Source organism: Nymphaea colorata, chromosome 3 (assembly GCF_008831285.2).
Source record: "Nymphaea colorata isolate Beijing-Zhang1983 chromosome 3, ASM883128v2, whole genome shotgun sequence".
In the NCBI taxonomy this organism is placed as follows: Eukaryota; Viridiplantae; Streptophyta; class Magnoliopsida; order Nymphaeales; family Nymphaeaceae; genus Nymphaea; species Nymphaea colorata.
In genome coordinates, this window is record NC_045140.1 from 12029122 (window position 1) to 12054960 (window position 25839).

Here is a 25839-nt window from a genome sequence, read left to right on the forward strand (position 1 = left end):
CATAACAATATAATTATCTTCATCCCACGCAGCATATATTCCTTTTTTCTCAATAGGTTCATCCTCCTCAAGAATATATTTCTTCCTATGACCAGCCACCGACATTATGAATACCCTAGACCATATTTCATAATTTGAGCCATTAAGTTTCATCGTGGTTCCATAAGAGAATGAATTCCCAACCATCTTGTAGTCAGTAGACCCTTCAGATTTACTGTTTTCAGCCATAGTAAATAAAGAAGACCAGATTGACGCAAACGTTTAAAGAAAGAGGGCTAGGAAATTACTATCACTTCAGATCTGGTTCAGCCGATGACAAAAAAAAAGAATGAACTCCCAACGACTGAAGACTGTTGCTCCCAATGACTGAAGACTGCTGCCACTTATAACAGCAGCTAGTTCTCATAAAACTTCCTGTCCACGTGTCAAAGAAATCCACAAAATCAAACAAAAAACTTGTACTAAGGATCAGCAGCAGTCCTCACTCCTCACGCAGCCTTACTTTACTGAACTTGTATCCACGATCTATAGAAAAATTCTGATCATATTCAAAAAACTGAATTTATAAGCAGCATATAGACTCCACAAAGCATCCACAACACCTCACGCAGCCTGACTTTCCCGAAATTGTATTTACGATCATCACAAACCACAGCATCACATGTCACACTACATCCACAATAGTCTGCTTCATACGACCAATATGAGGATCTGATCACGCCTTCCACATAGGCGTGATCAGGTCCTCCTTCACACGACACGCCCAACCCCTATTCCCTCACTGTCTCCTTATTGGGTGATAAGAGGGAATAAGGAGTAGCGATGACAAGAGAGAGGACGAAAAAGAAAGGAACTCACTTGGCTGTTCGCCGGAAAGATTGTCGCCGGAGAAGATGGTCGCCGGAGAAGGTCACCGGAAAGCGCACCCTGCCGTCGACGCCCACACCCGCTCTGATACCATGTTGCAAGAGAGAGAGAGAGGCAGCAAAAAGTTGAAGTTCATTACGTGACCCTAATCTCTATTAAGAGATTAGGGTTAGGCAAAATTACAAGAGAAGTCCACTAAAAATAACAAAACATTTAAAGAGATCCTCCCTAACTTCCTAATATTTCAGAAAACCCCTTTTTGTATCTTTAACAAACATAAACATCAAAACATAAGTAGATTTAACAAATAAAAAATAGAAAATGAAAAAAAAACTGTTTGGCTTTAAAAAAAAGAAAAAAATGAAAAAAATGCAAAAAATGGAAAAAGTGAAAAAAAGCAAAAAAATGCGTTAAAAACAGGTTTGTTTTCATTTTGACGTTTTTTAAAAAAAACGTGTTTTTTATAAGTTCTAAACAGCAATTTAATTTGTCGCATTTTTTTCGCGTTTGTTTTCGAAAAAAACGTATTTTTTGTGACTATATGCCTGCACGTGAGTGCATGCATTCACTATGCACATGCATGCATATTTGTTGTTTCACATGCATGTGTATACTTAGTGGCCAAGTATTCTTTATGCAGAATCAGAACTCTCAAAAGAATTGTGTGCTCATTTATTTTCTATTCGATTCTGCGAGATTACAACTTATTTTAATAAATGTCCTTTGGACTTTTAGATGGTAAGACCATTTTGGATCAGAAATATTGCTTTGTTAACTGATTTTGCTTTCCTTCACATTGTTTGCAGTTGCTTTCATTGGAGGCATGCTTTTTGTGCTTCAACAATTTGCAGGCATTAATGGGGTCCTATATTTTTCATCCTTGACTTTTCATGATGTTGGCATTACCAACAATGCTTTAGCAAGCCTTCTTGTTGGTTTGACGAACTTTGCAGGTGAGATGCAGGCATATATGCATATGTACGTGTATTATTGTGTGTGTAACTTAGATTTCAGTTTAGTTTGTGGCAATCATTTCAGGGGCACTTTTTGCTCTATACTTGATGGACAAACAAGGGAGGCAAAATCTTATTATTGGTAGCTACCTGGGAATGGTATGTGAAGCGATTGTTGAAATGGACTATATTGATAGAGAATTAGATATATATGTTGAAAGCTGCAAGAAATTATTTTACTCTCTCAAATCTTTGCATTGTTTGTTGATAGTCATTTTGAGATAAGTTGACTGACAAATGTGTTTGTTTAATGAATAGGACCTTATCTTTGCTTCTCTAAGTGTAATACATGTGCATAAGGGCTGTCACATAGATTTTGTCATTACCCTTTGTGCATCAACCTTTCACGTGTGATTATCTTCAACATACTTAATTAATCGGATGTTATGTTTTCTTTGGGTTAAGCTTGCAAGATGAAGAACATAATAAATTAAAGGTTCTGGTTTACTGTTTATGCATATACACATGTTTGGGTGCTTAATCTTAACAGGTTAGGGACTTAAGGTTGATATCCTGCTTTAGTACCTGGTACTATGGCTGCTAAATTTTGTTTATTATATATTATATTGCCTTTAGTCTGCTCAGGACCGTCTACATAAATAGGACTAGATGTTAAAACAACTTGATCAATCTCACCGTTGAGGCACTAACAGAGTTTTCTACAAGATTAAGCAACCAGAAACTGCACGCCTAAAGCTGCATAAAATACTCTGATAGTTTTTTTTTTTATGTCATACAGCTAGTGGAGTTGTGGAAAAAGATGGATCAATTCAAATGACCTGTTTTGCTGTGGTTGCTTTTGATGTTTTTTAGGCCCTTTTTGCTTGGAAGCTTACATCTCTAGACTGTGAAGCATGATTTGGCTCTGAATGATGGGGGCTTAAGGAACTTTGCTTGACAATGTAAAACTATCTCCTTTTAGAAATTTTGACATATGAGAGTAACATAAATGCTCAGAGTTTTTCAATTTTTGAGACTACTCTCTCAGTTCATTTCATCATTTGGGCCCATGTCCCTCTAACGGAAACTGCCAAACCCCTGAAGGGATTTTACCTTTTTCTTGTCACATTTACAGTCGGTTATGCAGGAACTTGAGAAACTTAACTCTGTTCATGCAGATATAATCTGTATCTTATTATTGGTTTATATTCGTGTTTGTTTCCATCATTAGATTGATATTTATAAATCCTTTTCTTTTGGTGCAAATCGGTGCGTTTTCTAATAGGCACTGTCACTTTCTGCCGAAATTGCTTCCATTTTCTTGATCTCACATCTCTATTGCTGAATGTTTAGTTGACTTATCTTACTGCCAGTTCTCTGTCAGCAAGCTCTTTAAGATTTCTGCATCTGATTCTTCTTGCAGGCTGCTGCAATGTTTCTTATAGTTTTTGCAGTGGACTTTCCAGTTGATGACCAGTTGTCTCACACATTATCTATTCTGGGGACTGTCATGTATGTGCTTTTCATTCTTATCCTTTTTGCATAATGAGCAAATAAGTAATAAATATTTATTTTTGTTTCCTTGTTTTGTATTTGATATTTACTGTGATGTAGATACATGAAGGGCTGGCTATTTACTTAGAAGTTAACATGTTTCTCTTCTGTGACAACATCTAGGTGAAGCTTATGATAAGTGTTGACATATGGTGTATTTGGGTCACCTATCCGGGTCTGGGTCTGGACCCGATCCAGTGTGTTACTGCTATGGCCCTACTTAACCCATGTAAACCCTAATTTCGTGAAGTTAATGAAAGTTTATGAGAGAGAGTGTTTGGTGGCTATTGGGCACCAGTCTTCCTCACCCGTGGTTTTTTCCCTTTAGTTGAGGGGTTTTTCATGTTACATCCGTGTATGTTCATCGTTCTACTCGCTTTTACCGTTTCTATATGGTATCAGAGCCAGGTTGGTTCTAACTTTTCTACCGTGCCCAAGTTGGAGGAAGGATTGCATCGTTACTGTTCAGATTGGACAGAGGATCCCTTATCGCTGTTTGGGTGAAGATCCTCTGTCTCCCCTCTTTGTCACCGCGGAGTTCCGGTGAAGGGTCATGGCCGTTGCCTTTTTCCCGTCGCCTGAAGCCTACCAGCCCAACGCCATCGTCTAGCTTTTGTTCCATTGTCCTTGGCATCGCCCGACACTCTCAACCTTTGGTGTTTCCATCCTGTGCCGTCGACTCCTGTCTGCCATGGAGTTCCAACCTCCCTTCTCACCCGACGCATCGCCTGACGCTGGTTGGCTTCCTGTCGCCCATCTCTGTCGCCCGTCTCCTCTAAGCTGCCGTCCATAGGGTGCCGTCTCCCTGCTTCAGACTTCCTAGCTCGCCCGACGCTGGCTCGCACGGTGCTGTTTTCAGCGTCTCTTTGCTTTCTTGCGGTCGCTTGAGGTACCGCTGCTCTCTCTCCTCTTAACTGTTGCTTTAGTATCGCCCAACGTCGCCCTGCTTTGCCATTGCCCAACACTCGCCGTTGCCCTGCTCTGCTGTCACTGAGCGCTCGCCATCGTCCTGCTTCATCGTCGCCCAGCTTGCCCTGCATCCGTGTGTCCTTTGTCGTTGCCTGGGCTTTCTCTTATAGAACGTCAGTAGTGTTGTGTTATCTCGGCTTCCTGTGACAGTGTCCCAGCTCCCCCTAGCCCTGTCGAAGGAGCCTGCCATCGCCTTGCTTTCTTTCTCTGCTGTCTTTTTTATTCTTGTGAAGGGTGATCATGGCATAATCTTCTTCCTCTACTGTCAATGTTGATAAGGCTGACTTTGGGGCTTCTAGGATGGAAAATGTTCCCGTTCAGGTTACGACCATTCGTCTTACCAAGGAGAATTATCTTCAATGGTCTGCCACGATTACTATGGGGATCGCAGGTCGAGGTAGAATTGCTTATGTAAACGGAAGGAAGATTGAACCGGTTGAGACGAATGTTGCTTGAGACACATGGTTTCTTGAGGACAACCAAGTTAAGACTTGGCTTGTCAACTCTGTGTCCCCCGAAATTCAACCTCTTATTCTTCGCAAGAGGACTGCGAGGGATATGTGGGTTATACTTGAGCAGATGTATGGCCAAAAGAAGAAAATTGTTCATGTGTATCTATGATGCCTTGAAGTCTAAGTGGGAGGAACTCGACTACTATTCTGATGACACTTGGGATTGTCCTCAAGATCAGGTGCGTCATTTAGCTAAAGAATGGGAGAATAGGGTATTCTTATTTTTAGCAGGGTTGAATGATGACTTTGAAGGCATAAGGAGTCAAATCCTTAATTCTGACATACTACCTAGTATTGAAGAGGTTTGCTCTCGTGTGGAGGCTGAAGAGCAACGACGCCTTGTTATTACGGAGAAAAAGGGGGATCACATCTCGTACAATGAGAGGTCTGCCCTTGTTAGCCGTGGTCCTGTAGCAGCTGCCCGACCTCCTCACAAGTGCACTCACTGCAAGAAGACTGGTCACACAATGGATTTTTGTTGGGACCTCCATCTAGAAAAGAAGAATAGTCGAGGGAAACCTTCTAGTGGGAAAAAATCTACTTCTGATGCTACTAACTCTAGTGGAGGGAAAGCCTCCATCTCAGCTGAACAGATTCGTGATCTCCGTGCTTATCTAAGTCAGATTGATGCTGGTCAGGCCGAAGTGTCAGATGATGTGAAGGTTAACCATGCTTTGGCTATTTCTGGTGAAAAAGGCAATTCTTGTATGGAAGTTGCCAGTGGTGCCACCCATCACATGACTGGCAATCCTAAGCTCTTTCATGTGTATAAGTTATCTTCTGGCAAGGAACGTGTTTCTTTTGCCGATGGTTCCTTTACCTCTGTGGCAGGGAAAGAGAGTCTTTCTTTGTTAAAGAAATTTTTAGTGCATGGTGCTCTACATGTTCCTCATCTTCACTTGAATTTATTCTCTGTCTGTAAGATTACTAAGGAGTTGAATTGTGAACTCATATTCTCTGCAAATCGTTGTGTTTTGCAGGACTTGGTGATAGGGAAGAAGATTGAGATTGGTTTGGTGTCTGAAGGCTTATATCAACTTCTCATCCGTGTGGCCAATGCTCTTACGACAACAGTTAGCAGGACCGAGAAGAAGAGAGAAGATTGTCTTCAGTTATTTTTGTATTGGCATGAATGCCTTGGACATCTCCCTTTTCAAATTTTGAAATAGTTATTTCTTGAGTTATGTTCTAGTTTGGACATATCTATGTTATCTTGTGATGTCTGTCAGTTTGCTAAACATGTTAGGGCTTCATACCCTGTTTCCAATAGTCGTGCTAATGAAGTTTTTTCCTTGATCCATTTTGATGTGTGGGGGCCTTCGAGAATTCATACCCATTGTGGTTTTCAGTATTTTATAACATTTATTGATGTTTACTCAAGAAATACCTTTGTTTACCTGTTGAAAGATCGTAGTGAAGTGCCTCATGTCAGAGAGGCTTTTATTCTTCTTGTGGAGAACGAATATGGTGGTTCTGTTAAGACCTTTCGGTCTGATAACGCTCGTGAGTATGTGTCAAGCTGTTGAGGATTTCCTTCGAAAAAGGGGGATTGTTCATGAGACATCTTGTAGCTATACCCCTCCTCAAAATGGGGTTGCTGAGAGGAAAAATTGTCAGTTGTTTAATGTCACCAGAGCCTTCTTGTTTCAAACGAATCTTCCCAAACATTATTGGGGAGATGCGGTTCTTACTAGTGCATACTTGATTAACCGCATGCCTAGTCGTGTGTTAAATAGCGGACTCTCCACTCTATGCTTTTAGGGAATCATCAACCCTTTCACCTTCTCCCTCGTGTCTTTGGGTGTGTTTGCTTCATTTATGATCACAACCCCTAATGTCAAAAAACTTGATCCAAGGTCAATCAAGGGAATATTTGTTGGGTATTCTCCTACTCAAAAGGGATATAAATGTCTTGATCCTATCACTGGTCGTGTTTACGTTACCAAGGATGTCACATTCTTGGAACATGTCTCTTATTTCGGTGAGAATCCTCTTCAGGGGGAGAAGTCTATGTCAAAGAAAGAGTATTCTCCGAGTCAGGAAATTCAATTTACAAATTTCTTGGAGTTCAAGCGGGAAGAGAGTCCACCGGTTGTTGAGGTGCTTGAACATGAGAGGAATGAAGTGTGTTCCACTGGGACGGAAGAGGAATGTAATCGCTTGTTTGGGCAGGTGTACTCGAGGCGAAGAGTTCGTATAGATAAGGTGACTTATTGTGAGAATTCTACTCCTAATCTCAATCCTACTTTTTCCCTGGATGACCCAAGTCGTGCTCAGAAGAAACCTGTTGAGGAAGATATTCAAACAGAAACTGAAAATTAGGAGCTTCCAATTGCCCTGAGAAAGGGTGTTAGGTCATGTACTCAACACCCTATTGGTAACTTTGTGTCATATTCTAAACTGAGCAAGGATTACAAATGTTTTGTATCATCTCTTTCTCTGGCTGTGATTCTCAGGACTGTTACCGAGGGTCAAAGTGATCCTAAGTGGACTCATGCTATGTAAGAAGAGATAGAAGCTTTGAGCAGAAATCAGACATGGGAAGTGGTAGAGATCCCTGAAGCGGCCCATCTGGTTGGATCCAAGTGGGTCTACACCATTAAGTACAAACCAGTTGGGAGGTACAAAGCTCACCTGGTTGCCAAAGGGTTTATTCAGAAATATAGGATTGACTACTTGGAGACGTTTGCTCCTGTTGCGAAGATGAAGACTGTTAGAGTTATTATTTATTTAGCAGTGTTGAAAGAGTGGAAGATGTACCAACTTGATGTTAAAAATGCTTTTCTCAACGGAGAACTTGAAGAAGAAGTATATATGTGTATGCCCCCAGGATATGAGAAACCGGGAAAATGCTATAAATTGAAGAAGGCTATGTATGGGCTCAAGCAGTCTCCTCGGGCATGGTTTGAGCGTCTTAGATGTGTAATGATACGACATTGCTACAATCATGGAAACGGAGACCATACTCTGTTTGTAAAGAGGAAGGAGGGTAAGGTTACTCTTTTGTTGTTAGTCTATGTTGATGATATGATTATTATAGGTGATGATGAAGATGAGATAACAAGATTAAAGTTAAAGGGTTTATTGGCTGCTGAATTTGATCTCAAGGACCTTGGCAAACTAAGATACTTTCTTGGTATTGAAATTGCTAGATCAGGTACGACCCTTGTGTTAAATCAAAGGAAATATACCTTGGATTTACTGAAGGAGACAAAAAAACTAGGGTGTAGACCGACTTCTACTCCTCTGGATGCTGGACACAAAATCAGTATTAAGGATGTAGAACCTTTGTGTGAAGAGTCTAAGGGGAGGTATCAACGTCTGGTTGGAAGATTGATCTATCTCACTCTGACTAGACTAAATATTACCTTTCCTGTTAATGTGATGAGTCAGTTCATGCATGCTCCAACTGATGTTCACCTGAAGGCAGTTGACAGGATTTTGTGTTACTTGAAAGGAAATCCAGGCAAGGGGCTCCTATATGTGAAAGAAGTACTTATTGAGATCGAAGGGTATTCTGATGCTGACTGGGCAGGTTGTGCTGATACTAGAAGATCCACTTCAGGGTACTGTGTCTACTTGGGGGGAAATCTTGTTGTTTGAAGGAGCAAGAGACAAGAAGTTTGTTCTCGCTCAAGTGCAGAAGCTGAATATAGGGCTGTTACTATGAGAGTATCAGAACCACTATGGTTTAAAGTGTTGTTGAATGATATTGGTATAAAGATTGAAGGACCTATGAAGATATACTGTGATAACAAGTTTGCAATAAATCTGGTCAACCCTGTGTTACATGACCGAATGAAACATGTCGAGATTGACCGCCACTTCATTCGGGAGAGGATTGATGCCAGGAAGCTGATTCTACCATATATGAAGTCTAAAGACCAAACTGTTGATGTTTTGACGAAAGCCTTACCTTTGACTCAGTTTGAGAGAAATGTATTCAAGTTGGGCATGTTTGATATGTATGCCCAACTTGAGGGGGAGTGTTGACATATAGTGTATTTGGGTCACCTATCCGGGTCTGGGTCTGGACCCGATCCAGTGTGTTACTGCTATGGCCCTACTTAACCGTGTAAACCTTAATTTCGTGAAGTTAATGAAAGTTTATGAGAGAGAGTGTCTGGTGGCTAGTGGGCACCAATCCTCCTCACCCGTGGTTTTTTCCCTCTAGTTGAGGGGTTTTTCACGTTACATCCGTGTGTGTTCATCGTTCTACTTGCTTTTACCGTTTCTACAATAAGTACCAGCAATTTATATTTCTGGAGAATTGGATAAGAATCTACCTGAAACATTCAGCTCAATAATCCCGTTCTTTTTCTGTAATGGTCAAGAAGACGCTGAATAGTGGTTGACAGAGTTCTGATTGGCATGAAGGACTTAGATTTTCAGTAGAAAAATCAGATGACTTTGACGATAGTTTGTTTCTTTTTTTTTTTTTAATTCCTTTCTCCATGTTTCTAAGTGCATGTCTGACAACAGGGATATAGGCTAGTTGTTCCCACTCATGGTTTGACAAAGCAGCATTGGATGGGTTAGGCTATTTAGATGACGAGTCCTTCTCTTTTTACGGGTTGAGCCATGATGATGAATCTTTGTTTTGTTCATTGGTTTTGGTGCAGTTCTACTTTTATCCTTTTACCATTGGCATAAAATTGATGTTAAGCACGTCCATAATTGTAAAGATGCAGTCCAAAACTGAGCTTGGTGCTTGGTATAGCAGATCTCAACCTGCCTTGTATCCAACCTTGGTTTGTATCTAAAAGACCTACGAGCCAAGACAAGTGATAGCGTGACAAAAATGTATATATGCCCTTGAAGGTTTCTGAAAATCTTCTTGTTTTCTATCAATAGCCATGATGGAAAAGTACGGTCAGTCCTTTCAGATATATGGGTTGCTATGATGCTTGAGTAATGGTAAAGCTTCTGCTAGACACATGTCATTACTTTCTGTTTCTTCAACTTCTTTTTTTTTTCCATGAAGTAAGTTTGTTCGCTGATCTCTGATGCTGTCTTGCTGACCTCAGCACGATATTTGGCTAGGTACGTCTTCACATTCGCCCTTGGAGCAGGCCCAGTTACTGGTCTTATAATACCAGAATTAAGCAGCAACAGAACACGAGGCAAAACAATGGCTTTCAGTTTCTCTGTCCATTGGGTATGCTCTCTTAAGATTAGATAACCTCTTTGTCAAATTGTTGTTTTCTTTAGATTATAAAATATGGTTTGGAGTTTGAAGATACTCTTATAGGAATTTGCCATCTTTATGAAGATCTAAGTGTAACTTTTCTAACATATTCATCTCATCAATATACTTTGACATTTTTGTGTGTAAGTTTACGAAGGAAAAGATAAGGGAAGAAAAGATGACTGATGATAAAGGGAAACAGAAAGCAACAAATAACCAGCCTAATCAGTGAGGCTGGAAGTTTTCTAGTTTAAGAAATCTCACCTTAAGTAAGTCCCCCTTTATTAGTGGAATAAAAGTACTTCAATCGCAGACAAGTTTTTGACAAGTCATGCCCTTGTGTTGCAAAATAAACTAGCTTTCTTATACAATTCAGGTAACATCCTCTCGTGACATACATGGGAGAAAACTGTGAATAGCTTCTCCTAGCATCCAGCTCTAGTGTTTCTATAAAAGTTGAACAACTTGATCCTTATTTGAGGAAACTGGGTTTAATATAAAGATGAGGCTTATAAGAAGAGGAAGATGTGGATGGTGAGCATCTATGCAGTCAAAACCTCTAGCTGGCTCGTCAGGACTGAAAAAAGAGGAAATCTTGTTAAAGGAAATACATTTAGCACGTGCTATGAAATTAAAATGAAGCTAAGCACTTGATTTCTGTGCGGGCTAAATGCAACAGGGCATAAAGCGGTTGGCTGAGTGCTGGACAAAGAAGGTAATGAATGAACAGAAAAAAGGACAGGAAAGAACTGGGAGCAAGACAAAGCGAGGAGAAGTAAAAAGAAAAAGAAAAAGGAAAAAGAAAGAGAAGAAACAGAAGTGGAAGAAGGAGGTTTTGGGAGGAGAGGGGCAGGGGATGGAGCATGAAGTGGAGGCTGGGAGCCTGCCTTGCATCCTCACATTATTTTCTGCTTCTGGTTGCAGCAGATCAGCCCTTCTCCAGAGAGAGATGTGCTCCTTCAGAATCTTAGAAATGAACCCTGCATATGGGCAGGAGCAAACTAATCACTACTAGTTGGCAAATACGGATCCTATTTCATTAGTGACTAGGCCAAGGTGGAATAGATAGGTTCTATCTCCTTGTTCAATTTCTGGTCGTACGTGAAGTTACTTTTTGTTCTTTTCTGTTTTAGTTGGAGCCGACAGTTGTTTTTTTGTGGCTAGGCTTAGGAGACAGAGCTATAAGCCTATAGATCTATAAGCTATAATTTCCCTACCTCAAGGATTTTATTCACACATGTACCGTTGATCTAAAGTTCGGCTGTCCTGCTTCAAAATTTGTCATTGTGTCCTCTCAAAGGAAAAAATATGATTTTTCAGGTCTGCAACTTTATTGTTGGCCTGTTCTTCCTAGACATGGTTGAGAAGTTTGGAATCGGTCCTGTATATGCTAGCTTTGGAGCTGTTTCTGTTGCGGCAGCATTATTTTCCAAGGTTTTCATTATTGAAACTAAAGGCCGGTCTCTGGAAGAAATCGAATTATCTTTGAAGGCAAACCTTTCGCCCAGAGATGAATAACACGGATCAGTTTATACAGGTGGTTTTATGGTTGCAAGCATTTCTTGTTTTTGTTGCAAGTTATGATGCATTATGTATATATGAAACTCTGTTCAAGGCACATAGTTGCTTCTGATGAGAAATATTTTTTTCTTTGGAGGCATCTATTATAGCGGGGAAGTTCATGTCGTAGAAGCACGTGTAAGATTCATGGTAACGATTGAGATAGCTTGAGATACCCTTTACATGTAAATTTATTTTGAGCGAGAGTTTTTGTCCTCAATGCATCTCTAGAAAAATGGGGGCTTCTTATAATTAGATTCTTGTCTAACACTCATGCATGTGGAGGTGAATGTTTTTGTTGGTCTTCCCTTTTTTGCTCTGGTAGCGAAGGCGCTCTCTTTTAGTGGTTTTCTGTTTCATCTATTGGTCAAAACAATTGTTACATTGGAAGCTACATTATTAAGTGCTTTCCTTGTTTTAGACATAGATGGCATGCAAGGTGAGTTGAATCAGGAATTGTCTGAGATGACTCGGATCATGGGACTCAAGGGGTGTTTGACAATAGGAATGCTAACAATGTCCCATACATTTGTTCTAAAGATTAGGGCAGATCTACAGAGCAATGAGTGCTAGTGTTTCATGAACTTGCCCTATTCTTTGAGACAGATCCATGAAATAATCTATGGATACTATGTTAATATTTCTCTTGCCAAACGTCCCCTTAGAGCTCGTTTGATTGCATTAGAACACTGCAGATCAGAATAGACGTGTTTTGTTTCTGCTTAGCTGACTCAAACATTGGACATGGTACATGCGCATCAGGCTGTACGCAAAACGAGGGTGATAAAAGCCCGAACCGTTCCCTGGTGTGAGGACAGATAGGGCTCGAGCTTTCTCTCGTCCCACTCCCTTTCTCTTGATGCAAACGTAGTTTCTCTCCCTCTTCTCCCGGCTCCGGCACTTTCCCTCTTCCTTTCCGGCATTGAGCATCTTAAGTGAGTCTCCAGCTCGCCCTCTTTTTCTAGCATTCTCTCTTTCTTTCTATATATATATATATATATATATATATATATATATATATGGCGAATGGTCTGTGTTGGCCATGGCTGATGCAGTGCTATTCCTCTTTAATCCATCTCTCTCCCTTTCTCTCTTTAACCATAATCTGCCTGTGGAAGAGATTCACGACACGTTCATGTCGAACACTAACTTTTTAGCTTTTTTTAACACTAACTTTTTAGCTTTTTTTTTACGTTTTGTTTGGATGGAGGGAAATAGAAGGAAAGGGAGGGATGAAAATGAAAGAAAATGAAAAGGAAGGAAAAAGAATGAAAAATGAATGGAGTGGAATGAAAAGAAAAGAAAAGAGGTGATTATAAAGCTTGTTTGGATAAAAATAAAAAGAAATGATAGATTTTTTTAATACTTTACAATAATACCCTTAACATTCAAAAATTTATTATTTAAATAAAAATATTTTTAATTTGATTTTATGATTCAATAAGAAAAGAACCCTACTCACACTAAACATTTCATTCTATAGTAATAAATATGATAAAAATTTATATCAATCAAACAATTTTTCAGGTACACTAATTGAATGACATAAAAACGACAAAAACTTGGTTTTGGTAAAGGGGCCGTTGTAAAAGAAGAGGGAGACAGGCTTGACACCCGTCGGAGTATTGAACAGTGGCGAGGATGGAGAGAAAGTGTCACATAATGTTGATTGATATATTTTCTGCGAGGGAGTGGAAATGGTATACACAGTAAAAAGGGTTGATTGATATATTTTCTGCGAGCGAGTGGAAATGGTATTACACAGTAAAAAGGGATAAGCGAGTGGAAATGGTATTACACAGTAAAAAGGGATAGACTTTTCCTTTCTTTTCAAATCCTTTCAATTTTCAATGGATTTGATTTAAGCTAGTGCTCTTTTTCCTTTCCATCCATTTCCTTTCTTTGTAAAAAGAGATATACTTTTCTTTTCCTTCTTAATCCTTTCAATTTTAATGGGATTAGATTTACACTAGAACTCTCTTTTCTTTCCCTCCCTTTCATTTTCTTTCCTTTGCGACCAAACAAACTTTTTGTTTTCCTTTCTTTTTCATTTTTTTTAATTAATCAACCAAACAAAGGATTGATTGTTGTTTTCTTCCTTTTTTCCTCCAACGAAACAGGGTGTTAGTGTTTCCGCTGATTTTGTCAGGTTGCTTTGGTAGGACATTTAGCGTTTGAGTTTTAGCAATTTGTCTAATACTTCAAAAAAGATGCTTTGTCAGGTTGCTTTGGTAGGACATTTTTGTAAAAAGATGCGTATAATACTTCAAAAAATGTCTCAGGTGTATTAAACGTTAAAAAGACACGTTTTTTAAAAAAAATAGCCATAATAATAAAAACGTGAATAAAATGCATATTATACACGTTTGTTTGCGTTTTTTTCGTATTTTTTATGATTTTTATTTTTATAATTTTTAGGATTTATTAAATGTTTTAATTTAAAAATTTACCGAGATTTTCTCGTTTTATTTTGGAGATGTACAACTTTGTCGTATTATACATGTCTTTTTCTTTGTCGTGTATTGTGTAATACACGTACACGTTTTTTGTGACAATGGACTTTGATCGGGAAATCGATCAGGATCGACATCATTTGTAGTTTTTTTTTAAAAATTGGGCATTGATCATTCCTGTGTCCGATTTTTGTACTTTTTTCTTCAATATATTGGGAACATGAAAATCTACTATTTGGTTAGAAAGCTTGAGGAGAGATCATTACAATAGCTGTTTTTGTTAGTCTTTCATATTCTTATTCTCATTTTTTAACAAATTATTATATTAAGAAAGAAAAAATGACTATAAATCCGATTATAGACTATAATCGGTTTAAATGAGCTGCGGTGAGTCAATATAGATCTATAATGACAGGAAAGACAGATATTTCTAACAGTTTGGTTGCCCAAGGCTGAACAGCTCTTGGCCAATTTAATTAGAAAATCAAAATCCTTCTCCTTAGCCTAAATGCTTTCATGTTTTTTCTTTTTAATAATATTTTTGTATTTTTCAAAATGAGTAAAAAGCGGATCTTGTTAGAATCCAATTGAAAGATTTTTCTTTTTGAGGGCTATGATAAATTGACAGCAGCTACTTGTTCACTTTAAGATGATTTACACTCACTTGAATATGTGAGACATATATATATATATATATAAACAATGTCGTAGCTATATCGGTTCATTGACCAATACAACGTATCAGTCGTTGTTGCATAAAACTATTCTGGCACCATATCAGCTCATTCACCAATACAATATATAGGTCAATACGTATCGTACGTGTATGCATGTATCGTTCTATTTTTTATTCTATTATTTTAGAAATTTAAAATATCTTAAAATGATTTAAAAATAAAAAATAAATAAAAACTGCTACTGGCATTGGAGCAACAAGCATCCGGAAACAAGCTTCAAAACGGAGCTACAATGATATCAAGCAGATAAAAGAGGGAATCGATTTGAACCTCTTAAGTCAACAGACAAGATAATGAATGCTTTGTCATCCAATGTTTATCCATGCATGAATGTCATCAACCCTGACTTTTTCATGGACCCCAAAATCCTTAAAGTGGTTAATAGGGCTGTGCGGTCTGCGGAAGCTTCACAATGGAAAAGCGCAGGCAACAAAACGGCAGCGTGTGGAAAAGCATATCATAGCTATCCTCGTCCCAAAACAAGCTTTGAAACCCGAAAGCATGGGTGGCTTTGGCTTCTCAGGTTGTTCTTCCTCTCTTCACCCAGGATAGGATCCTAAAGCAGCAGACTCGAATCCAGGAAAAAGAAAAGGACGTTGCTAATCACTAACTACAGGTAATTCGTGAATAGTGGTGAGAAGAACTAACATTGAACAACAAATACAGTGAGACCATCAAAGCGGCACGGTAGAGATGATTTAAAGGCATTAGTTTTATATTTCCTTGGAATAACAGGTCTATACTAAAGAAATAACAAAACGCCAAGTGTCTCTCTGAACTTATTCGAATAAAAAATGCTTGTACAAGATTACCAACATATATAACTGCCATGCATCACGTCAACAAAAAATATGCAAGGCAGATCTAGATTTATGGGAAGGGCTACCCAAATCACAGCTCACGCTTCACTGAGCTACATCCATATTTCAACAAACATTAGATTTATTGCCTTTGCAGAGATTTTAAATGCCGATTCATTTGTCCTAACTGGCCGTGCATGTGCACAGCCAAACGGAAGTTATGAACCTCCTATGGATTTTAATTATGAGGGCTGCAAGAAGCATATGGAATTTGGAATAGAACGAGTAAAAACAAGATAAGAAGAGGAGGAGCTTCCGGTCCGATTTCCTTCTTTGGGTAGTGGAAAAATATAGTTCGTATGTAATTTAATATATAATGTCAGTGTGGTACATAAGCCGTTATGACCTTCTCTCTGGTTGCACCAACCGTCTGCAGAGGACATGGCATTGGCTGTTCTTGTCAAGTGAGTGTGGTGGGGCTTGTCCATTATTCATCTGATCCCCAACCAAACTTGGCAGGTGACCTCATAAATATATGAAGTTGATCTTCTCATTGGTAAATTTGTGAGGCACCTAAAATCAGTATTTGATTTCAATTCTGAACTTGGAAAGAGAAGGAAGAACTTGCCAATCTACAGTAGAGGTTGGGAGGGGAAAAAGGACAAAAAATTTAGTGTCTGCTGCATTTTCTCCACAGTAAGAGTACCATGTAAACATTTACAAACTTTCAAAACTTCAACCACCACCACACATCATTTCTCGTTTCCTACCCATGTTGGGAAGCAACCTTGGTCCTCCATATAGTAGAGAGACATGGAGAGTGACTTCGGCCTCTTCAGGAGTACCCCTCTTGCTCTCTCTCACTTGGATTGCCTCTAAGGTTTTTTAGATGTGTTTGAAAGGAGAATGTGTACAATGCTACGTCCCTATTGTCCACCAGGGTATGTTTGATTCCCTTTTTGGAATGTGCAAAGCAGGAACAACCAGTTTTCTCCTTTGTTCATGTGTCCAGAACTCAGCAGATCGATCAGGATCGAATCTATGGCAAACTGATTCGTTTCATTGGCGGCTGATTCAAGAATGCCATGCGTTCATCTGTAAGTGCTTTGAAAAACATTTTAACATTTTCTTATTTTATGTAAATTTTATAATTTTGGTTTATTGAAAATTATTATTTAGTTTGTAAACTTAAACTGATTGAGTTTGAAATTCATCATTTTTCAAGCGACAGGATTTTCTTGTTTTCGTGCAATTGGCAGCATGTTATGATGGAAATATTGCACCGTGTTCTATCGTGGGACAGTTGAATAATAAAATGCTAAAGATATCTCTATCCCTCCAAATTATTAGTCTATTGCGATCCCAAGTCTATGATCATGAGAGAATTTGTTTATAAGCCTATTTGCTAATAATAGAACTGACACAGAATACGTTTTGGACGCTCCCTAGATCTTGCACGAGCTAGATCTGGGGATTTAATATATAATTAAACGTGAACTGTACTGTGAAGGTGACCAGGGCCGAGAATAAAGCACACGGAACTCAGATTCCACTGCTCATTTGCTTTAACAACAAACACTTAAATAAGATTTTAATTATCTTAAGCAAATTCGATCTAGCTAGATCCATCATCCTATCTGGATGCACACGTGAAGCTTAACGTTAATGGCCTAATCATTTAAATATATTCAAAGCTCGTACTAAGAATCTGACTAGGCATGATTTAGGCTTAGGTATGGGCCAGGTTTAGACAAGATCTGGTTTGCCAGGACGGGGACTAACGTGGTCGGATTGATTCCAACCTGAGATAGTTGATTTTAATAGGGTCATCTGACAACAGCAACACTTTGTGAGTGTTGCATGTATTTACCTCAAAGATTGGGCCGCCTTTGTAGAACACTTGTTTTAGTATCTCATGAATATGCCCAAGTTCTTGGGGTAAATTCGTGGAACATTTACAATATGTTCCTACTGCCAAACAACTTTTAAAAGAACCGAGTTGAAACCAACCAGCTAAAGAGTATATGAGTTTTCCGAGCTGGCTCAAAGAATAACCTACGGCAAAATTTTGAAAATTTCTATTTTGGTCCCTCTTAAAATTTTGAAACTATAGTTTGGCCCCTGCAACAAAAATTATTGGCTCCGCCCCCACCTATGACTGCTGATTCTGGTATTTGCAGGGCCTTTATCATATAGGATTTGGGTTTGATTTGGATTCATGCAGTCAGCTTCCATGAACACAGAAGCACCTGATTAACATCGAAGTTGAACATAGAAGGTTCAAATCGAGACAGAAAACCATAATGAACCTACTTATATCCGACTTGTCTCCTGATCCGAATCACCTACCGTACATAACCTCTTGCAAATTCGGATAGCTTATCCTGTTAGATTTGGATCCCTCAGTGCTTATATCTAATGGATCTGATGCTGTCGCAACCCCTGACGGTTGGATTAAATGGAGCTTAACTCGAAACCAAATCCACAGTAGCTACTCACCATGTTCAGTTCTTGTCCATTTCTGTGTCATCATTTTCTCCATTAAATATGGATCTGGATCTGTGGGCATACCAACCTCAACCCGGTCAGTTCGTAGCCCTAGCCAATATTTCCAAAGTGAAACTGACCACGTAACTGTTCCAACGAAAAAGGTGCAGAAGAGAGGGCCATAATTTTCGACACGACGGTAGGAACAAAACAAAGGCGGCCTGTCCCCACTAGTCCTGGACATTCAATCACCCCACAAAAGAAGGCAAACGAGGGCCAAAATTTCTTGCGATTTCCCAGCCTGAAATCAGTGCACACTTGGTGGAATTCTGTTTGAATTTGAGCACTCTTGCCTTGCCAAACATTTCTCATCATATTTCACGTTCTGCGAGTTTGGTACCCACTTCAGAGGAAAGACTCCTCCTGGGAAGCATGTGATGCACGAGAGGGAGATACTGCAAAGAGGCCGCAACTCCTATCCTTTTCCCTTGCCTTTGGTGCGTGTAGCGCAACATTGAGACCTAAGAGGTTGTTAATTTAGCAGTAATCGGACTTTGTGATTGTCCCTTGAATCTGCCTAAAAGTTTAGGTACATTCATCAAACACTGGAACTATTGTTTCATGAACCTGCTTCAATTTTTAAGGTAGATTTATGAGACACTTACAAATGAACTTATGGTTACTTTCTTCAACTCAAAACTAGCATGTCACCATTTGCAATTTAAAAAAATAACGCATGCATGAATCAAATTGATGACCGAATTTTCATTGGTCCCCTAACTCAACCAACTATGCCCTATCCCACAAAACGAGACATGTAAACTGCTCCATCTGGATCCTTCACATGGAGGAAAAAATGTCAAATTATTAGTCTTTTTCAATTTTAGAAAATTGAAACTATACTTGGGCCTTATTTGCTTGGTCACCAGTGAAAAGTGTTTGAAAGGAGACGCTGAGTGCAGAAAAGTATGTGTCTAAATTTTGTCAGGGAAGTGAAATCAGACAGGTGTAAGTGCGATACTGCCTTGCCAAAATGACCCTTATTGATATTTGTTTCACTTAGAAAAGTTTATTTTGTTCATGAGAAAATAAAAGATTCTAATGAAAGACCTTGCGGAAAATTTTAAATCTTAAGGTGCCTTTGATAAACCTTGTGTTGTTGCAACACATGTTCAAAAAAATACATAATTTCAATGGCATTACGTTTTTGTTACCAAAGCCATGATGTAATTCTGAATGCTGTTAATTATTAGATCCGACAACCAAACAATGAACATAATTACACAATGATTCTTGAAACAAGAACATAGTGTTTTTGGAATATGCTTCCTAAAACACATACAATATTTTTGTTAACAAACGCGTTTAAGTCCTAAAACTGATAACACCTTAACAATGACTTCCCATTTGACGGCTAGTGACAATGATTTGTACCGTTTTATTTTCTACTCATTTCCCTTTCAATTTTTCTCGTAAACGTGGGTCATGGCTTTGCTAACAAAAGCTTTACCTACCAAACTAGGGAGAAAACGTTTACATCCCAAAGAAGTCTAAGTTGACACGATCTTCTAGAGTCTGCCTAACCCTAACTTGCCTAATGAAAAAAAAGAAAAGAAAGAAAAAAGTACTTTAGCTTTGAACTCATTTGAAAGCCACCAAAATATAAAATTGGTCATGCTTTTGCGGAAAATATATATGAAGATTTGAATGATTCAAGTCATCAAAATTTTTCGAACACCTTTCTATGCTATTCAATTTTAGAATCGAGAAAAAATATATATGAAGATTTGAATGATTCAAGTCATCAAAATTTTTCGTACCCCTTTCTATGCTATTCAATTTTAAAATCGAAAAACATTGGTGCAAGTCTTTTTGGTCAGTTTTGAGGGGCATACGCCAGAGTGAGAGATTAATTCAATTCTTTTAGGTGTTACTCTTTTGAATTGCAAACAATGAATGTGCAACACTTAATTAACAGATATACCGCTCTCTACAAGTCTCAAATCAACCTTAAACCCCTTAAACCCCTAGGAGGAAGGCAGAAAGGAAGAAAGGAATGAAGAAAAGCTTGTCCTTCTCGAAATATCTTCGCTCCTTCATCATGGTGGTCGTCCTATTTGGTCAGCGTTCTCTTTTCAAACTTGTACTAGTTTGTGGCCCCAGTTCACCGCCACAAAATTCATGTGAACGTTTCCCTTTCCTTCTTTATTGTATAAGTTAATAGCATTTCCCCTCCCTATTCTTCTTCGTTGGACCTAAAATCTCGGCAGTAATAGAGGCAGCCACTTACCTCGCGCCAGAAAACGATCATTCGTGAGGGCTTTTCATGTGGGTCCAAAGGATTTATGATCCGACAGTTGTGGGTCCACTTGGTTCATACGCTTAGATATCAGCAAAGATTCGCCAGAGCCAAGGTCACACCAAATTCTGTTCTCCATTTAATCACAAACTACTTGATTGAATTGTATTTAACTTCAAGTAGAAGATCGAGAAAGGGAAGATGAGAGAAGAAAGCAAGAAATTTTCTTTCCTTCTGTCTTTTTTTTTTTTTTTTACATAGTTTGCTAGGCACACCAAAAAAGATTCATAGTATGCTCTTTCTTTTCCTTTTATGCATACTACTATACAAGAAGCAAAAGTACTGTAATTTCTTCTTCACTATATAAACAACAGGCCATAAAGATGAAAGAAAAATTCTTGTATCTGTAGTAAGTATTTCTACTACCTAGTAGTAAGAGGAGGTTTGTTGGTCTTGTGCAGGGAGCTGTCTAGGAGTTCCATAATTATACAACTTGGCAAAGACACCCACCAGAGGTGCAGTGTTGTAGGTGCAAGCCTCTGTCTGCATGTAGTTCCCCCGGTCATCGTTGAATGAGTCCGTCGAGTCTGGTCCGCCGACGAGCGCACCCACTATGATATTAGGGTTTGGTTCCCGGCGACTGTACCAATTGTCATACCCTTGGGTGCATCCAATGAACCCAGGGTTCTCCCTGTATGATACAACTGATGCACCTCTGTGGTGAACATACTTGGGATACTTTGTACCAAATCCTACAAAGTAACTCATCCCCATTGGGTTCGAGCCCAGTATATATTCCACTTGACCCTTGGCAAAGTTCAGGAGCTCGGCCGCATCCACGGCCTGGTTCCCGCAGTGCAGGGTCCCATTGAACTGCTTTAGGTAGTCAGAGTATATAGTGAGGAGAAATGCTGCGGTAGACACATATTGCATGTTGTTCCATGGCCTAATGAAAAGAAGGCCTCCCGGAGTGAGCTGAACATTGCTCTCGTTATTCCTTTGTAGGCAAGAGCACAAGTAGTGCTCGGCTTTAGACTGGTATAGCTTTAATGTGTTGTCATACTGTCTGTGTTTTCCTTCCATGAGCACCTGTCGGTACAAAATATTTATGGTGAAATAATCCTAAAGCTGTTTAAGTAAAGAAGAGAAAAAGGCTTAACAGAGCTCAAAAGTTTACTGAGAAGAACTGACAATTGGAGACTGAAAATTGAGCTATATGGCGGCCATCTTCAGTTCACTTGTCATTGCATGAAAGGACAGTCAACTGAAAGTACCAGTTTTTACCTACCATGGGAACAGGCTCAGTAGGTGCACTCAATCCCAATGGGCAGTTGCATTTCAACATACCCATTTGAATTTAATTACGTAGGCACTTGAAGCAAGAACCAGTCTACCGATTCCAATAAGGAAGATCTTGTTTTCTTGGTTGAAAAATATAAAATTATTTCTCCTGGTTGGTCAAACAAACTGCCGGGACTGAATACTATAGCCATCCATTCTGAAAGGGTCTCTTTTAAAAATTCAGATGCCCAACTTGGCAGTCGCTTTTCAACATACCCAATTGATTTTATCTATGCAAACACTTGAGGCAGGAACTGGTCTACCAATTCCGTCAAGAAAATATTGTTTTCTTGGTTGAAAATGATCAATTTCTCCAGGTTGGTGGTCAATGAACCCTACAGTTGAATAACATACTAACTCCATTTTTGAAGTTTTTTTTTCTTCCCTCACAATTCACATGCCATCGTAAGCTGGTCCGAAGTTTCATCGGCTGGATCCTTTGGACCATTCCACAAGGCTGGGAAGTCTGAGGTTTAGTTGCAGAAAAGAAACCAGGATCAAGTCACCTACCCACTGAGCATACAGATGCAAAGAAGGATCAGAAGGCCATGGCCAATTTAGCTCCAAGTAATAATGTTTTGAGCGAGGCAAGAAAAGTAATTCAGAGGCTCTGCTGCTGACAAGCCTAGAGAAATCATTCAAGTCGCGGGTCCCAAAGCATCTAAGACTCCCTGCGGCTTTAAACTAGAAAACAGAGAGAGCCATGCATCCCTTTCATCCTAATTAAGCAAAGATAGATAGCAGCCCCTGTTTTCCCCTCCCAGGTAACTTTTTCTGTTAATGACGGTTGACTGCAACACCGACGCTCTGAACCTGCCTGAGCCATAAGTGGACTTGGGCAAGCCTCTAACACCAAACAAGTAGGCACGAACCTAGGTGCGAGCGACCATGCAAGATTGTTTCTGCAAATGTGTGTTCTGGTTTGATGGCCAGAAAGTAACGAATATATACCTTTGCAGCGAGGATCTGAACTCCGGCATACTTGACATCCCAACTGAACTCGGTGATCGCCCAGCCGGTGCCGCCGAAGGAATCGGCATTGTTCACAATGTAGGCTACGTATTCGCCGTCGCCGGTCGCCCGGTGCAGCCACAAGGCTGCCCACAGCAGCTCGTCCTTGTAGCCGCTGACAGAGGCATAATAATTCTCAACAATCTCTATGCTTTCATGATACTTCCCTCTATACTTGTCTGCAAATGTGAATAACTGTACAGAATAGGACGCCAAGGATTAAATCAGCGTTCAGTTTTGGGGTAGATTCAGTAGGCCTGGTAGGGGGAAGAGACCCAACTGACCTCTTGGGCATGATGCAGCAGGAGGTGTGAATAATGCGGGTTAAATTTCTTGAACACCATAGATGCAGCAGCCATGGCCGCTGCCGTTTCGCCGGCGAGATCCGATCCTGGATGTTCTGCATCAACTTTATAGGCATGCCTCGAGGTAGTCATGTCCTCCGGCCGCTGCCAACAATAGTGGTCGGTATTGCCGTCTCCCACCTGCGCATTTCTCGAGTTTCAGCAAGTTGTGGCAGCACGCTATAATTTGGGAAAAATTGCAGGATTTTCGCTCGCTGAAGCATGAAACATTTTAGAAAGGAAAAATTCACCTCTCCCCAGAAGACATTGGGGTCTGTGTGCGCTTTGATGAAATAATCTGTTCCCCACTTAATCGCTTCGAGCGCATGCGTGAGCTCACCCATCTCCTCCAGCAGGTCACCGTATTCGATCACGCTCCAGGACAGCATTGTAACCGTGAAAGCCATCGGCAGGCCGAATTTGACATGATCGCCGGCGTCGTAGTAACCCCCTACAAGATCCACCTGCATTTATCAACATCCTCCTTTATATGCGACTCTGAGAAAAGAGAAAAAAAGAAAGAAAGAACACACGGGTGAAAGAAGAAATAAGAAAGTGCTGACCCCTTGCTCCAGCCCATCGGTGAGGCCGGAGTGGTGCCGCCATGTGACCCGTTGGTTGTACGGGAGGCGGCCTGATCTCTGAGCCTCCAGGTAGAGCAGGCTTTTCGTGAGAGCGTCCTGATAATCGTAACCTTCATTTCTTGCAAGAACAGAGGAGGAAAAAGAGGAGGTGACAATGGCAAAAAAGAAGAAGAAGCCGATGGTGGTTGTGATGGTGCCAGAAACTCGGGAGAATTGCAGAGACTTTGTAGGGACGTTACAGTCACTCTTTCTTCCTGCCATCTTTTGTTGGCTGGCTGGGCTTCTTCTTCATTAGCTGCACAAAAGGTTTTCTGATTTCTTTCTCTTACAGACTGCAATCCATGTCCCGACGCTCCCTGCGTCTCTGTCTCTCCCTCTCTGTTGTGCGAGTCGATATGCTGCAAACTTTGCAACGCCAATGAGGGGCGTTACTTATTGCATCCAAAAGAGAGAGGGAGGGGGAGAGGCTTCTTCCGCTGCTTTGTTCCGCCGATTTACAAAGCCATTTTTGGTCGAGAGAGGAGGTTATGTAAGCGGGCTGATGAGCTACAGTCACAGATTTCAGCACCGAGCTTTATGCTGCTTTTTAATGGACGTTCACATGGGTCTTTAAATTTCTACAATACATCAAACCGTTAAAAGGGGAACGAGTAGTCCAACTTTACGCCCACCTAGACGCTGTTTGAGAGAGAGATGCTTGTTGTTCAAGGCGCGTTTGTGTTCAGAAAAAAGTTCTTCCCAAAATGGATTTTTTTTCTTGCTCCAAGACCGAAGCAACGCATATGAATTTCTTCTTTTCCTTATTGATGAGAGAAACCATCAAATTTTTTGAATATATGAAATCTACATATTATGAATAAATAAATATGTACTTTATGCATTGGTCCTTTTGAAAGCTGAAGATTGTTGAAGTCAAAAGTAAGATTCATGCTTTCATTAGAGAGAATCATTTTCAGCAAAAATAAGGCAAGTAATCATTTTAATTAAGAAGATTGATTGCCGATAAAAAAATATAACAAATATTGACAAAAAATACAAAAAAAAAAATCTTTGAAAATAGATTAGTCTTCTTTAAATTAAGGTTTTGCACAACATGTATGAAGCAATGGTTTTGATAGCATCCGCAGTAAAGAACCATGTTAAATGTTCTTTTATTTGTTTAGTCTTCTTTCTCCACATGGGATGAAAGCAGAATGCTTCTTGCTGAAGAAAGTTTAAGCTGTGATGACCACCTGCAAGCAACCGAAGAGATTGTCGTCCCCAAACTAGCATTTAGCAAATAAGAGTCCAGTGTGAAGGGAGATGAAAGAAAAAGAAGAGCAAAGTTATCGTAGTGAGAAAGGAAATGCCCATATCAAGGTGCAATATTCTTAATATATATATATATATATAAATCACTATTAGCGAAAGAAGGTAAGGAATCATTTTAATAAAAGAAAAGATTAATGAAGATAAAAAAAATCTAGCAAATACTAGCAACAAATCATCAACCAGAAAATTACCAAAAAATTCTTTTCAATAGGATTCTCCTCTTCAAATGAAAGTTTTGCACAAGAACTACCAAAGCCTGACAATTTGTGCCTTCCATGATCTAGAATCATGTAAAACGTTCATTATGCTTTGTTTACAATATTTGAGGTGCGTTTGGTTCCCATTTTCTAGAAGTTTGTATCGGTCATGGCGTTCCGAGGAACAAGACGGGCAGCCAGTTACGACTTATGTTTGCGTCCATTTCTTACCGTTTCCCTCGAAATTGGTACAATGAGAAAGCACAGTCCTTGGGAGGGGCCCAACGCAGAATTCGTCGCTTGACTCCGTTCTACGGATGACAATGACATATTAAGACGTATGTTTTTGAAGCCTCTGTAGAATGAGAACCCGGCAATTTGGTGCGCTTTAAGAAGATGTTTGGCACACCATGCTTTTATGTCGAAGCATGGGATTGGGAGGGCAAATGATCCGTTTAAAGTAAAGTCGTTGATAAGTCCGCGACTCTAATTCAAATTATCGGGTTAACAAGTTGATCAGTCGTGAGTCAAGACGAATCAGGGGGTGAGTCAAGGACAAGCGGGCTAACCTTGATTCATTCATGGTTAGGTTTTCACTCAGGCAATTCTTGAGCCCACCAACTATGTTGTTTTGCATTTGCATGGCGACCAAATGCTACATAGGAGAACCGG

At 39.7% G+C, this 25839-nt stretch overlaps 2 protein-coding genes across 5 annotated transcripts in view; one reads left to right on the forward strand and one right to left on the reverse strand.

Moving 5' to 3' along the window:
* Positions 1-12023, forward strand: part of LOC116249940 (probable plastidic glucose transporter 1) — a 34696-nt gene extending 22673 nt beyond the window's left edge. The window contains exons 8-13 of one of the 4 annotated variants that reach the window (XM_031623260.2): positions 1674-1820; positions 1906-1979; positions 3244-3332; positions 9899-10013; positions 11364-11580; positions 11714-12023. In XM_031623260.2, coding sequence (XP_031479120.1) covers positions 1674-1820; positions 1906-1979; positions 3244-3332; positions 9899-10013; positions 11364-11561 — 623 coding nt within the window. In that variant the 3' untranslated portion in view covers positions 11562-11580; positions 11714-12023. Of the gene's footprint in view, positions 1-1673; positions 1821-1905; positions 1980-3243; positions 3333-5835; positions 5992-9882; positions 10020-11363 lie in introns of those variants that run through there. The other 3 variants (XM_031623259.2, XM_031623261.2, XM_031623262.2) reach the window with 3 other exon arrangements.
* Positions 12024-20581: 8558 nt separating this feature from the next.
* On the reverse strand, positions 20582-24252 carry LOC116251376 (endoglucanase 11-like). Its single transcript, XM_031625600.2, has 5 exons — positions 23639-24252; positions 23327-23539; positions 23016-23216; positions 22672-22926; positions 20582-21468 (listed from the first exon to the last, which is right to left on the reverse strand). Exons 1-5 carry the CDS (start codon positions 23918-23920, stop codon positions 20806-20808), a joined length of 1614 nt encoding a protein of 537 aa, XP_031481460.1. The 5' UTR covers positions 23921-24252; the 3' UTR covers positions 20582-20805.
* Between the last annotated feature and the right edge of the window lie 1587 nt (positions 24253-25839).

What these genes read in the sequence shown, in the direction of transcription:
- LOC116251376 (XM_031625600.2), bottom strand. Translation starts at nt 23,920, where the DNA reads ATGGCAGGAAGAAAGAGTGACTGTAACGTCCCTACAAAGTCTCTGCAA. An exon ending in CCGATGGGCTGGAGCAAGGG is followed by an intron (nt 23,540 to 23,638) that starts GTCAGCACTTTC and finishes TGATAAATGCAG; the next exon opens with GTGGATCTTGTAGGGGGTTA. An exon ending in CCAATGTCTTCTGGGGAGAG is followed by an intron (nt 23,217 to 23,326) that starts GTGAATTTTTCC and finishes AGAAATGCGCAG; the next exon opens with GTGGGAGACGGCAATACCGA.